The sequence below is a fragment of the Folsomia candida genome, unplaced genomic scaffold (assembly GCF_002217175.1).
Source record: "Folsomia candida strain VU population unplaced genomic scaffold, ASM221717v1 Fcan01_Sc054, whole genome shotgun sequence".
Lineage (NCBI taxonomy): Eukaryota > Metazoa > Arthropoda > Collembola > Entomobryomorpha > Isotomidae > Folsomia > Folsomia candida.
Window position 1 is genome coordinate 117364 of NW_019091246.1, and position 15037 is coordinate 132400.

Sequence of the window (15037 nt, forward strand, 5' to 3'; positions counted from 1 at the left end):
TTGACGTCGTTACGAAATATTTTGAAATATTAATTAATAATTAATAAATATAAGTAATAATTTTGTACATTTTACATTTTTGTAAAAATAGTTTAAATGTTATAAGAATTTTGAAATTTTTTTTTTCTAGTCCAATTTGTTTTCAGAAATATAAATCCTTAGATTTGGGAAGTAGTTCAAGTTGTGATACATTTTCTGCTCGAGTGTATCCATTGAGTATAAATACGATCAACCATTTTTAATTTTTTAGAAGTTGAGATCAGTGTTTCGGATGCAAGTAACCATATTTGCAAGAAATAACGGTAAGAAAGTGGGTTTTTGCAGGGATTTTGACCTGCAAAAAATTAAAGGCGCAAGAAACTACGCCCCACCGCTATATTTCATAAGGCGCGTGGCTGGACGACGCATATTTCTTGCACTTTCTCCCAGTTTCTTGCACCTCCCATTTTTTGCATTTCTTATTTTGCAGTGGAAGAAATGTGGCAAACCCGCAAAGAAATAATACACTGATTCAGACACAAATTAAATATTTGTTCAATTCTCCAAACTCAGTTACAGCAATTAGACCCGTGTGTTCTGTTTAAGAGTTTTGGTCTAATTGTCCTTAGCCCACGAAGGATTTGTGCTGGATCATAATTCAATTTTTTTTTAAACTGGACTAAATGCACACACGTATTAATTTTCCACTCTTCCCAGATAAATTTCCTTTGTTGACCAACCAACCAATCTACTTTCTTACTTATGAAATCGGACACATTATTATTTTCTCTCAAGTCCCAGCGTTCGTGGGACTGCATAATCAATTCGGTTACAAATGAATCTTGAGAGTTGGTAATCTCACAAGATTTTGTTACCATTTGGAAAAAGTAAAGTTTCCCGAGAGAAATTTCATGTGTACAAAGCACTCAAAAACCTCGTGAATTAAAATCTACTTATTTTTACCAGCTCAAAACACCTCAAATTTTCCTAACGTGGCCAAAAATAGGCAAAATTTCACCGCTCACTTACCGTGACGATCCTTGAAAATAAAACGTGTCTTCTACTTAATTGTTCTCTTCTTCTTCCAGATTATTTTATCACACCTTAAAAAATCCTGGACTCAAAATTTTTCAAAAAAACTTGAAAAGTATTTCACAATAATTACTTTGTCTTCTCCAATCAAAAAGAAATTAGTTCCTTAATTAATCAGTCTTTTTATTCTCCACTTTACATAAATATTTATATACTTTCACCCATAAATATTCGAATTCTTGTGTAAAAATTACTTCTTGAGGCACAAATCGTTCTATCGCAAAATTAACAAGTCTCCTTCTTCTTCTACTTCTTCCTGAGCAAGTTTTGTAAGTAATATTTGCAAAGTTCGAAACTCCCCAAAATTGTTTTGAGCAGTTGTAAAAATATCTATGTAAAAATAAGTAATTCGGTTGCATGCAAACGTGACGAAGATCGGGAGACGGATTTCATGAGAAGAGAAGCCTCATGAAAGGAACTTGACGGGAAGGAGGGCCAAATGGAGACTGGATGGAAATGAGAGAAGTGCAAGTTAGAGACCGGGCAGGCAGGAAAGCGTAACATTTCGTAGTAAATGTACATAATGTGACTGTGTAAAGGGCTCCATGCATCATGACAGCCTTTGCCTTTCCCAAAGAAACTTGCTTGGCGTAGCTGACTAATAAGAGAACAGAACAGTCGGTCGGTCGGATGCATGTAGTTGCGTATGGATGTAGGTATGGTTGGGTTTTCGGTATGAGCTGTTCTCTGAGTACGGGAAGAAGACGGGAAAATGGTCCATTTTGTTTTTTGCTGTTCCATCTACGTACAATATTCCTTTGATGTGCCAGGTACGATACGGTGATGGTGTGTGCGTATTAGAGGAGGATATATACGACCCGTATGAAAATTTGGGCATGTTTTTTTAATATGGGAAGAAAGTGGAGGTGAAAGTTGGATTTTTTTTTGGATGTGTGTGACGCCAGTTACGCATTTTTGTAAAATTCGGATTGAGGTAAATAAAATTTAGATAAAATTAGGATACGGTTTATAATGCTTCAAATGTAATGCAAAGATTGTTTTACACCTTTATACATTTATTTGAATCGGATTCAGATTAATAATTTTTAAATATTTGTAACTTCAGGATTTTAAAAAAGTTTTGCGTTGTTTAGATAGAATTTTGATTTGTGCATATTTCTGACGGAACCCATTATTCCTTGAATTGCACACCTGTTTGACGATGATAGTGCATGCATGTATTTGTAGTGGAAGATCTGACCCGTATGAAAATGTGGGCATCTTTTTTAAAAAATGCAGCTGCAGCTTTCCAACCCACAACTTTCGACGTACGTATGAATTAATTAAGGTCAGCGTTTCCTGAATGAAATATTGGAAAACTTCAGAATTTCGAACTTATTTGTTCGCAAAATAATTTTCTGCATTACCAAATGATAGATTTATGTGGTTTTTTGCCCACCCGGAGCCTTTGGGGTACGCGGAAGATGCTCTCGATGATTTGGGCGAGGATGTAATACGCCACCGCGATCATCCCCACGCTGACGAAGGTCCTGAAGAAGGCCCAGAAGTTGGGGGGATTATCCCCGTCCCCTCCACCTCCTCCACCACCACCCTCAACGGCAGGACGTCTAGGGTCGTCGTAGTCAATGGGACTCATTTCGCCCTGGACAAAATATTTACGGAAAAAAATAGTCTACAATAATTATTCATGTACAAGTTTTTGAATTGTGATACATTTTTGGTTGAAATGCAACCCAGCCATTGTTTTTGGTAACCCTTGGATAATGAAGGAATTTGAGAATTTGAATGAAATGTGCTTATCGATTTATCTGTCAGCACGATAACTCTCGACTGCGTCAACTTTTTTAAATTCTGTTTACCCGACCTTATTGTGGTCAAAAGGTCAGGGGGCTAGGTCATATGTATTTCGCTTCATGATTACTATTTCTGCTACTGCTCTGCTGTCTAGAGCTCATTCTTCGCTTTATCTTTCTTTATCAAACTTCTTAAGAATCTTATCTCAGATCCTATGTAATTCGGTTCAGGTATGCAAAACATGCAATTTGTTCTCCTCATCCTCACCTTATCTCAAACTTGCCTTCCATTCTGCTTTTTTTTGGTAGGGTGTGCTTTTTTTAGGATGTTTGGGAGTAACTAAGTTGTTTCGCTGTTTATGCTCAAAAATTCACATGGGGATTTTTGCGAAAATACATGCATGGTATGCAAATAGTTCTCCGCACTCCTCATTAATCCTTGCGTTCTTATAAATATATTTTCTCCACAATTACTCCATCCGCTCCATAAAAACAATCTATTTTTCAATTTTCAGAGACAAAGTTAAGACTCGAGTTCGAAAATGATCATCGGAGTGGGTGGGGTATTTCAGCTGAATACATAAACTCTTAGAAATTGGTATGGGTCACCCCTTAGGATAAGGAAGAGATTGTGTCCAAAAATGGTGCAAATCGGATAAGAAATGGAAAACTTATGGCGAAAAAACGATTTGAGACAGGTTGCAGTGGACTGAGAGCTGACCGTGGATTGAGCTGAAATTTTGCCCGAGAAGTGAGAATCTGCAAGGCAATCGAACTCGTCAAATCGCTTCCATCTCAAAATTTTCGTCTCAGAATTTTGAGATGGAAGCGATTTGACGAGGTCAATGGCCTTGCAGATTCTCACTTTTCAGCCACATTTTCAGCCACATTTTCAGCCAAATTTCACTGCTGCACCGCAACACTCTCAACAAATCTAAAATCTCTTTTCGCCATAACTTATCCATTTCTCATCCGATTTGCACCATTTTTGGACACAATCTCCTCCTTAGAGTTGTTGACATGTGCGTACATTGCGCTTATCGGCACGACCGTGTTTGCATACAAATTGAACGAAAAATTGTGAGATTATGACCTTGCGAATAACTGGGAACTCGACGACAAAGGCTTATCGCACCCCGGCCATAAGATATACCCATTTGTGACGTGTTTTTTGGATTCAGTGATTCTACTCACACATTGAGCAGCAAATGTGTATTGTAAAATGTGTAATGTAAAATGCCAAAAATCTTCGTTTTTAAATCTTCACATCGAAATCGATCTGAAATTTGGTAAAGAGGTTGCTTGTGGGTCTTAATGGAAGAATACGAAATGAAATTGATAAAATTTTTATCTGGAGTGACCCCATGGTGTTAGTGATCCCTACCGAAATTTTCAGAAACTGCTTTAAAACATGAAATCCGGCATGGTGTTAAAATTCCTATCATTTCCATGATATGTATTTATGCAAAAATTCATTTGTCATATGCAAATAATTTTATGCACTCACTAATCATCGCTCTCTTATAAATATGGGTATATTCCTTTATTGTCAGATTATCAATCAGTTCCAGCTCTATTTTATGTGTATCTTGACCACCTCAAACTCAACAATTAACGTTTTAATTACTGCGATTAGTCCTAATTTAATTGTGTATTTAGTGCTGGTAGCAGCAGCTTTTTCTTCTCAACTTAGTGTCAGCCACGTCATAAAATTACTTTAAATCATATTGAACTTTAAATTTAATCACCAAGGATTCCTTTGGTGGATTGTTTGGGATTTACTCTCTTAAAATTCTTGCGTGTACACTTGTGCGTGGATCGTGCTTCATAATATTTTTAAAATTTTAATTTTCACGATAAACTGTTAAAACAAAAATACATTTCTTCCTTTCATAAATACTATTTTTTTGGTGGAACTTTAATTTACAAAACATTTGAACAAAGAAAAACGTTTTAATTATCGTACATGAAAAATCGATGTATCGAAAATTGGAGAAGTTTTGTCTAGAATTTTGCACATTCGCAGATTCGAAATCTTCAAAAAATTTCTACAGAGCAAAATGTGTCAAATTCTGCAGAAACGTTCGCCAATTTTCTCCACTCCGATTTTCATATGTATTTAAATAAATCAAAATCGACGACAGATTATAATTTGTATTTTATGTCTCTCCCTAAATTTATAAAAATATATAACCCTTGTTTTGCTGTTGTAAACAGAATACAAACAAACTTAATTAATCAGAAACTTAATTGTTTAACGCTTCGTTAAATTAATGACTATTATTTTATATGGCAAACAATTCCTGGGTTGGGTATCTTTGTTCTCTCAGTACAAAATCACAACACAATAATAATAAACCGCTGACTAATTACATAATAATTAATTGCGGTTTAGGCTTTTAAATATTTAACAAAATCAAACTTTGAAATTGTAAAAGAATGTGTACATACAATTACAAAAATCGTTTTGTTGTCGTTTTCTCCTGTTTTACAAATAACGTACAAAAAACTGTTCAGTACTAAAGTCCATCTAGTTTTTATAAAATAGAGTAAGATCATTGGATATAAAGCAGCTCGTGGTACATATGTATACGCAGCTCGTATGGAAATCCAAGTGCGAAAATTTCTCTGTTGTTCTTCATGCATATTTTGGCAGCAGGAAACTTTCTACAGAAAAAAATCTCCAAATTTTACTGCAGAATTACGAATTGTTTTGCAACAAATGCTAAATACATATTTCACTCTGGCAGAAACTTTTACTCAGAAAAACATCCTAGTGCACAATTATTCTGAAAAATCCAGCATATTTTGACAGAAAATTTTATACAGAAAAAAATATACACATTTTACTCTACCTAAACAAAATTTTCTGCAAAAAAAAATGTTCATAATTCTGCAGAATTTTGCACTTTTCTTCTGCCGAGAAATGGGCCAATTATGTACAAAATTTCTCTGCATGTAGAGTAAAATGTGTAGAAATTTTAGTGTAAAATTTCTTTTTGCTAAAATATACGAAATTCTTCAGACTAAATCGTACATATTTTTCTGTACAAAATTTTCTACTAAAATGGGCCAATTTTCGCCACCTCAAATTTTCATACGCCACACCAACTGAAATATTATTATATACATGAGTGTCTCAAGGCATAATTAATTAACTAATCAACTAATCAGATCTCTCTCATGTAACGATTAATTACTTATTTAAATATCAAACTAGAAAAGAATTGCACAACTGGACACCTAATTTCTAGACAAGTTTTTGATTATGCATGATATCATTTTCTTCTTAGCGGTGAGTGAGTAAGTGACTTTTTGATTGGAGTGATATTTTCTAAAGCATCACAATTTCTTTCGTAAATTAGTTACTAAATGCGGTTGTCTTGTTTTTCTTCTTTTTTTTAAATATTGCAGTGAGTCTGGTAAATTTCCTAATTTTGTAAAATTTCCTTAATCCTAATAATCACGAGGTTTTCTTTATTCGATCAGATCTTCCCTCAACCAGGGCGGGATGGAGTGGTCCAGTCGGCGTAGAAGCTTTTCCAATGCACTGTTATGAGACTTGTAGTAGCTCTGTGGACAAAAATATTTATGTATAAATTTCTGAAGAATATAAATATTTACATTTCTGGGAAATGTGTAGGAAATTTTGTTTGAGATTTGAACCTGAAGATATTTCTCGGACCGGTCATCCATTGGTGGGTAATGCCTGCCTTTACTCCGACCGAGGCATTTGTTCCTATTTTGGCTAATTACTTGGCAGTAGAAACCTTTACTTCGGTCGTACCTGGAAAAAATATGCAAGTTTTAGTAAGATTTGTGTAATTTTTTTTAAACACTGGACACTGATTCCGGATTAAAATGTTATAAATTCTGCATAAAAAATGTCAAATTTTTGTATTTCTTGACTAATTTCGAATTAAAATGTTAAATTTTTATGAACATTTGTAATCAAAAATGAAATTTTTGTATTTCTGGACTACGTTTGGATTAAAATGTTCAAGTTTTAAGAACAATTTGTAGAAACAAATGAAATTCCTGGGCTGTTTTCGGATTAAAATGTAAAATGTAATGTACCTTGTATACAAAATGCACAATTTTGATTTCTGATTACCTTAATTTTGTGGAATAATCGAAAAGGGGTTGAATTTGGAGAAAGCGTTGCAAGCGATACATCACAGCGACGGGGTCATCCCGCAACTCTTCCCCGTCAAGTATTAACAACTGTTGGGGTGGGAAATAGCTCAACCAACGCTCCAAATTTTGCGCATATCTACCCGGATTTAGACATCTGTGGAGAGAAAGAAAGCACATGAGGTCACCATTACGTTGGATTGTTATACAAACCTTTAACACGTGTCATCACTTTGCGAAATATGTTCGTCGAGACTTGTTTAAACATCAACCCAAAAATTAAAGTTATTTAAAAAATAAAAGAGCTCGGTAGCTCTGCTGGCTCAAAAGTTACTGAAAGTCAAAGTTTAATTGAGATGGTATAAAAATCAAGATTTGGGAAACTTTTGGCCTTCAATAACTCTTGAACTAGCAGATCTACCGAGTTCATTTTATTTTTGAAAGAATCTAAATTTTTTGGTTGAGTTTTTCGCAAAAAATCTCGACACACATATTTCCATATGTTAAAGAGCTTGTATGAAATTCGTCTCAACCCTAAAACTCACCTATTTCTTAAATCTCTCAAAACCTTTGGTGATCCAACGGACGCGGTGAGAACTTCGTAAAATGTATAATTTAGCGCGACCGAGTCATTATGCGCGCGCATGTGTTGATACCTACAACATACAAATTAGTTACATATATTATCATACAACTAATAGTCTTTAAGAACCTTCATGTGTTGCTATTATTTCATAACCATACCAAGAATGCGCCCGTTTCGCCGGTGAGATTAATATCGTGACTAATTTTGCTCTCGGTAACAAAGCGTGGGCACGTTTGGGGACGAGCTCGTTATCAAAATAAGTTGCACTTTTTTCAAAAAGGATTCTCTTCGTGTGAGGCGGAGGCTCTTCGTGAAATGGGGGCAGAGTGGGCACCGCGTTGTGGTGCGCGTTGGCGTCGTCGTCTGATGCGAAGGAGGAAGAGGCGTGTGCGAAGGAGGTCGTAACATTCGTGGTGGGGAGGACTTCTTCAGACGCGAAAAATTTTAGGTACCTGGAAGAAAAGTGGAATTTTTAATTAGAGAATTGTTCAGAAGGTGAAGTATATTTCGTTTACTGGCAGGATTTCCAAAATTATGGCTTTTTACAATAAAAGTCTTGTAGGATTTTCAAAAAGGTTTTTGTAAGAAACTCCTGGCTTTACTATCCTTTTTTGAACAAGACACTAATTTTTCCGTAAATTTATTCCCAAAACGGATTCAGATTTTTCTAAAACAATAGATTATTATAAAATTAAAATCTTTAAATTTTTTTTTTGTTAAAAAAAGTATAAAAAAAAGTTTTTTACTCTAAAATTTCTCATGAACAAAGACACAACTCGTTTTTTAAATCCAAGTTTTTAAATCAAAATCTTTACGTTTTACACAAAATTTGTTCATGAGCTCTGAAAAACTCCCCACAAAATCAGATTCCCTACTAAAAAATACTTTTTCTATTAAAATTCCCATTTCTTTGCATGTTCGGAAGCTCATTAAATTAAATTAAATTAAATTAAATTAAAATTAAATCATCAACTTATAAAGAAATCAAGCCAAAAATTTGCCCCAATATTATTCCTTAAATTGTCCCCTTACCAATCCAACCCTCTCAAGTAATTCTTCCCGTTGAAGAACTGAACTTCCTCGAAGGTCTCCGGACTCGGTTTGTTACTCGAAATTGCGGGATGCATCGTCAGAAAGGTGTACAACGCCGTCGTTCCCGTTTTCTGTGGTCCAATCACTAAAAACTGCGGAAGACTATCACACGTCTTGTTGGACGACCAAATCTTCCTGTGACGCGGATCGTCACATGGATTCCCCCAAATCGGATCCCCCTCGTCGGGATGCATTTTAAAATACTTTTCCGCCAAAAGGACCGGTGGAAGGGTGACCATTTGCAAATTCGTCCAACACTGGACATACTTTATCACCGATTCAAACGTGTAAAGGCCGAGCCGGTCGTTCCCATAGTTGGACATGTGCGTCATGAACACGTTGATCTAAAAAAATACGAACAAAATTGTTGAACAACATTTGTCTACTTTAAGGGTTGGCAAAATTGGTATTTTGAGGCGTGGATTTCCGGGGTTATTACAATAGCTATAAAGCGAGAATTTACATGGTAAATACGACAGTCATATGAAAATACATGTTTTGTGTAGAATTAACGTAGGACTCAATAACTCGTCGTCAAAATCAGCCCATTTTTAATCACTTCTCGGCTCTGGGAATTTATTTTAAAATTCTGCATGATTTTGGCGATGAGTATGAAGCCATTGAGTCTTATATTACCTTTTACCAAGGTAAAATACTTTAATTTCACGATTTAAAAAATAGTATTTGGACTCCGACAAAGGTGAAGTTCTTGACAAAAACCGTGTTTTCATATGACTGTTGTATCCTCCATGTAAATTTTTGTGTAGCCGTAATAATCCCGGATATCCACTCCCTTGGACGTTGCTCAAAATAACGTTGCTCAAAATACCCTCCATATTTTGACGCAGTATTTTCCCACCCTTGTAATCTTTTTCAGAAATATTTAGTACCGAATTATAGACGACGCTCTGGAACAATTCGCCTCCCCAGATGCTCTCATCCAACTTGGACTGTCCTCCAGGATAGCGGTCGATAAATATCGTGTGAGTAAAAAGGCCACACGTTTGGCGTGGAAGAACCTGCGGACACGTGACACAATTAATTAATTATTCACCAGAAACAACAATATTGACCTCGTCTCGCCAACCGTGACCTCTTCTCGCATCACATGTTATATCGCATCATTACATGAATTGGACATTGTCCAACTCGAATTTCCCTACTTTCTCTCACTAAAAAAATCATGTGTCTATAACCCCACGTGACAGTATAAATTATTAATTACTTGATAACGACATCTTGACCTCTAATCAACACCAACTCTGACCCGACTTGACCTCTTATCAAATCAGATTATCATCTCTACTTAATCGGACCAGCCATAATTTACTTCTTCTATTTCATTACAAAAATCGCGTGACACCATAAACTATTGAGCAATGACTCTAATATTATTAAAAATATTGATCTCTCTTTGTCTCAACCTTGACCTGACCCTGCCTTATCACTTTCACTCATCTTATCACATATCTTGATATCTCGTCACATAATCTCGATTGAATTGGACCCCCCCCAAGTCGAGTTTTCCTCTAAAAAATCGCATAATTCCGCTCGTATCGAGATCAGCTAATTCTCGTCCACATCCAGACAAAGCCAACTTTTTCCTGTTTCAAGCAGCCTGGAAAACTAGCCTCTCCACGCGATCCAATCCAATCCAGGAGTGAATTCCAATTGGGAGAAAACAAGAAAAGAAAAATTCTAAATTCAAGTCTGGTCCTGCATCTTCAAACGACTTTCTCTCCTCTCTCGTACACATTTATATAATCCAGTCGTCCAAACCAGACCAGACCACCAGTGGCCGCGGAAGGTGTGGGGACATTAGCATTGTAGGATAGGGGAGGGATGGGTTTATATAACATGGGGACATCGAATACCTGTGGGGACACTGTCCCCCCGCTTCCGCAGTCACTGCAGACCACCCACCACCACGAGCCAATTCTTTCCCAGTTTGTAACACGAATCACCTTTTCGCATCTCTAATTCTTGACTTTTCTTTCTCTTCCTTGCTGGTCAGACGGAGGAGTTGCTCAATCAATTTGTGTACAGCACAACTTGCCATTTTTTTGCCAGAAAGAAAAACAAGAGGAAATTGTTAATAGGTCAGTAGGACTTTTTGCGGTGGTGGTGGTGATCGTGGACTGGACTGGACTTTTATCCTCGTCATCCATTTTACATGAGATTTCGAGGAAAACACTTTTCTTTCCGGGAAAACAAAGAAACAAACGTACGTCGATTACTGTTACGTAGTTTGTGGCTTCTGGTCTGAATTTATGTATGGACAGACTGGAAATTGGAACTTGGAACTTTGAAACTTCCGGGTTCACGTAGAAAAGTCGTAACGTGACTGAATAAGTAAAAGTCATTTCACATCCCATCTGCATTAAGAACTAGGTTCGGATAAAGTTGACTTATCCAATTTAATCCAATCCACCATGCTCATGTTAACGAGTAGATAAGCGAGTATGGAGTGACTACCACCATTACGATTTAATACATATTTTCATTTTCGCATTGTCTTTCGAGGCACAAATTACGCAAAATTTTTTGAAAATCGACCGGAACTTGAAAATGAGATGGGAATTTTATTATAAGAAAGACGAATTTTGAAAATTTTGAAAAACTACAAGAATTTCCTTCACGAAAAGAAAATCTCCAAATCAATTAGATTTCAGATTACACGAAATTGTATGCAACTCATACGTCGAAATAAGATACGTAAACGAAAATATTTAATCCTGGAGCCGGTACACACTCCGACCTCGCTTATTCACTCGTCACAAGGCAATTGATGGATTAGATAAGTAACTTATCCGGAGTACCACCCACCATGATGCCCCTGTGGATAAAGCCCCTCCTCAATCTGGCCGGGCGGAGGTGCGGGTATTCCTCCGTGCTCGTCACTTTCACGTTCCAAACTTTCTTCCACGCGTCGAAGAGGAGGTCGTGGACGGGATACACGCCAGAATGATGCGGTGACACCGAGTACCCAAAATCCGTCGGGATTCCGTGCTCCTGAACAAATAAAAAAAACATTAATGCACCGTCACAAAAGAACAGGATACAAAAAAATATAATTCATACTTTTGCGAAATCCTTATTTTTCATCATGTCCAGCATAAGTTGGGTCAGATTGGAGTACAAGTGAGGCTGGATGTGATTCCACATATGGCCAAACCACATAAACTTGTCGCTATTCTCTGCAAAGAGGAATAAAAATTGATCAGCGAAAATTGTTACCGGATCCACCGTAACGATTTATTACCGTAATCGTACCCCAAATTCAATTCGCTAACAAAATCAGTAATTATTCAGGACAATACATAAAACCGATGGACGAACTTTGACGACATTATATGTTTTATAAAAAGATTTTTATAAACATTTTGGGAAAAATTAGTATGTTTTCTTATGGTTTCCAAATTATCTAGAGTACCTTTATTTCATACACGTGCAAATAGTAACACGGCATTGAAATTGTTACCTCCAAAAAATGTAACGACTACAAAACTCGAATTTATTTATGTGGCCAGCAAAATTGAATTTCTTCGACGATTCGCAGTAATAAATCGTTACGGACGAGATGATAGATGTGTGTAGACATAGGTGAATGCATAATTATATTATTATGAAAATAGTCAATATTTCCCATTACCTAGAATCAGATCGTCGCCAGCGTTCTCTTCGTCATCCCCGAAATGAAAATACTTTGCGGAAAAGCCCAAATTAAACTTGAAACCAGGCACGAGTCTCCTCAGCCCCTCCTGAGCCGTCAGGATCGCCTAGAAATTCATGAAAAAAAATTTAAAATTTTCCATACAATAGAAAAATCGGTATGGGAGCGCGATTTCTGTTTTAGTTCTTGCAAATGGAATTTTTGTTCCTGTTTTTCTTTTCATAAAAACAGGTCCTCCAAATTTTATTTCTACCGAGTTTCCTCTAAAAAATATCTTCCCAATTTTTCCATCCACGATTTGGGGGGAATTTCCAGTGCATTTGTGCAAAACCGCACTCCCGGAAACCTGCATTTTTTTGAACCCACCTCGACATCACTCTTCTTCAAGCGGGTGCCCCTCTCGCCCACGAAAATGTCGTCGATATCAATTAGAATATATCTCTTGAGGGAGACGCTCAACCGCCCGCGGCTACAAAAAATTACATTAAATATTTAGCATATCAAAAAATATATTTTAAAAATTATAGAAATTTTGTATACCTCGAGTAAGATATCGCGTCCAGAAGGAGGAGCCGATGCAACCAGAATTTCAACCCAGCACCGAAAATTACCCGACGAATCCCGTCCGCTTCACCTTTGTCCTGTAGATAAAAAGAGTAAATAAACCAAAAAATAAAGTTAATGTCACAATTTGAGACGAGAAAAGATTCGATTCTCTCTCAAGATTTATTTCTGATTGAAATTGAACAAGTAAAAGCGAGCGGTCCGTCTTCTTTTAGATTTATTTACACAGGAGAAGAAAAACGGGAGACTTTCTCCGCAAGGAAGGAGAGCAAGCGAGGCTTGCAATGCCAGATTTTTACACCAATTTTGCTGTCGTTCTCTTCGCCCCCGCAAATAGATAGCAAAAATGCAAATTTTGTAATTTCTATTCAAAAATCAAGATTTATGATATTTAGATATTTTGAAAATTAAGAAAGTGTTCGTAAAATCGGTTAAAATTGTTTAAAAAACGGGTAAAATTCCTCAAAACTTGGTCCTAATATCATAACATAGCTCTTTGGAATTGCTAAAATTTCAAAAAGTTTCACATTTTCTATCAAATATTTAGCTTTGATTCTTCGCAAAAATTTTAGCGTAAACTTTTACTCGTTTTGAACCATTTTACATTTCTTGCACGACTGCAAGAAATTGTTCCTGCAAAAAACTAGGAATAATTTCCAGCAGGTTATTTTTTAGGGCGAACACTGTGCTATCCTCCTTCCAAAATTCCTCCCATCGCAATAAATAGATCAGACGCCCATTAAATCAGACCAAAGCCAACTCGAATTTTTTGTACTCGAGTCCAGTTTACTTTCACGTCAATCCTAATCGTCTCGCCTGCCACATATGCACATTGTCTCAAATTAAGCCAGGATTTATTCCCACCGTGACCAGAGGGATCTTCATTTCCTTTCCCATTCCCCCTACGCGTCGACCTGAGCCTACCGTGATAACCGAGTGGATAAGCCAGTACACACTGTACCCCTGCTACCACCACAACGACTACAAATTTTCCTTTTTGCGGCTCATTTTGCACACTTTTTTTCAAAATTACGTTAAAATGAAAATATTAAATCGTAGTAGTGCGGCGTCCGTATTTGCTTTTGCTTATCCACTCGCCACCAAAGATTAACGTAGGACTTGATGACTCATTATCAAAATCAGCACATTTCGCTGCTCTAGGAATTTAAAACCTCCTCCATCAAAAACCGTAAAAATTTGGAGTGTATCTTTAAAAAATTACGACTAGCTCTATAAGTTGGTCGTCTAAATTTTAGCATAAATTCCCAGAGCCGAGAAATGATTAAAAATGTTCTGATTTTGACGATGAGTCATCGAGTTAACAAATCAAGTCGACGAATATGCATGCACTTATCTTTCACCCACCTGGACTACCGTGACGAGGGGAATGTTGACCGTTCCCGGGGGGGCGTGGAGCTCCGCTTCGCCCCCTTCTTGAAACGGCGTGGCCATGGAGACGGCCTCGTACGTGGTGTGGTTGGGGTAGAAAACGGTCCAGAGGTCAGACGGCTCATTGGGCAGGGGGCCACGAACGATGTCACCCGCCCGCGTCAGGCGCAACACGGAGGACGACGGGTTCAAGTAGGCGTCCTGCAAAGAAAGAAAGAAAGAACATCAGAATTTATTGGGGAAAAAATTGGCAAAATTCACAGGCAAAAATGTACTATTCAAATGTGGTCGGGGTGAAAGTTGCGTCGTTATTATTATTATCGTGCCATCATTTTCCAAACAGCAGCATCTTACAAATTCATAACTTGCAGAGTCACACACGGCACAACGTGTACAGTGGGGACATTTTCGCGGTGGACGGGTTATCATTGAAGGTTATCCCGATTGAAGCATACAGAATCGGTGCTCGATTTTTCCGATTTTGTCAAATAATCTTAAAGCCCCTTTTACATGGAGTTTTAAAAACTTGCAAATCCAATCAGGTAAAATTTACAATGCAAGAAAACTTGTATTAATTTGACAAAAAAATCAGGAAAATTAACTTTGAAAAACAATAAATGGTAAATCCCACTTGCTCTGAAACAATTTGCAATTTAAAAAAATTTAAAAAAAACGGTTTTCGAGTGATAAAATCGGTTTATACAAAATTGAAAACACATGATCGGTCTTACAAAAACGATCTGACACGTGCAAATGAATGGGGAAAAATGGAAA

The 15037-nt window shown here is 36.9% G+C and overlaps 2 protein-coding genes across 3 annotated transcripts in view; both read right to left on the reverse strand.

Moving 5' to 3' along the window:
- Nucleotides 1-1311, reverse strand: part of LOC110862298 (developmental regulatory protein wetA) — a 38702-nt gene extending 37391 nt beyond the window's left edge. Inside the window, exon 1 of the mRNA XM_022111478.2 lies at nucleotides 1009-1311. The gene's annotated coding sequence lies outside the window, so the exon portion shown is untranslated. The remainder of the gene's footprint in view (nucleotides 1-1008) is intronic.
- Nucleotides 1312-4341: 3030 nt separating this feature from the next.
- The window catches only part of LOC110862321 (bifunctional heparan sulfate N-deacetylase/N-sulfotransferase), a 58342-nt gene continuing 47646 nt past the window's right edge, over nucleotides 4342-15037 (reverse strand). For both annotated transcript variants that reach the window (XM_022111503.2, XM_035845423.1), the window contains exons 5-17: nucleotides 14240-14464; nucleotides 12851-12951; nucleotides 12677-12779; nucleotides 12290-12416; nucleotides 11719-11834; nucleotides 11464-11649; nucleotides 9528-9656; nucleotides 8578-8981; nucleotides 7704-7997; nucleotides 7505-7615; nucleotides 6940-7116; nucleotides 6492-6612; nucleotides 4342-6398 (exon numbers count right to left, since the gene is read on the reverse strand). In XM_022111503.2, coding sequence (XP_021967195.1) covers nucleotides 6303-6398; nucleotides 6492-6612; nucleotides 6940-7116; nucleotides 7505-7615; nucleotides 7704-7997; nucleotides 8578-8981; nucleotides 9528-9656; nucleotides 11464-11649; nucleotides 11719-11834; nucleotides 12290-12416; nucleotides 12677-12779; nucleotides 12851-12951; nucleotides 14240-14464 — 2190 coding nt within the window. In that variant the 3' untranslated portion in view covers nucleotides 4342-6302. The remainder of the gene's footprint in view (nucleotides 6399-6491; nucleotides 6613-6939; nucleotides 7117-7504; nucleotides 7616-7703; nucleotides 7998-8577; nucleotides 8982-9527; nucleotides 9657-11463; nucleotides 11650-11718; nucleotides 11835-12289; nucleotides 12417-12676; nucleotides 12780-12850; nucleotides 12952-14239; nucleotides 14465-15037) is intronic.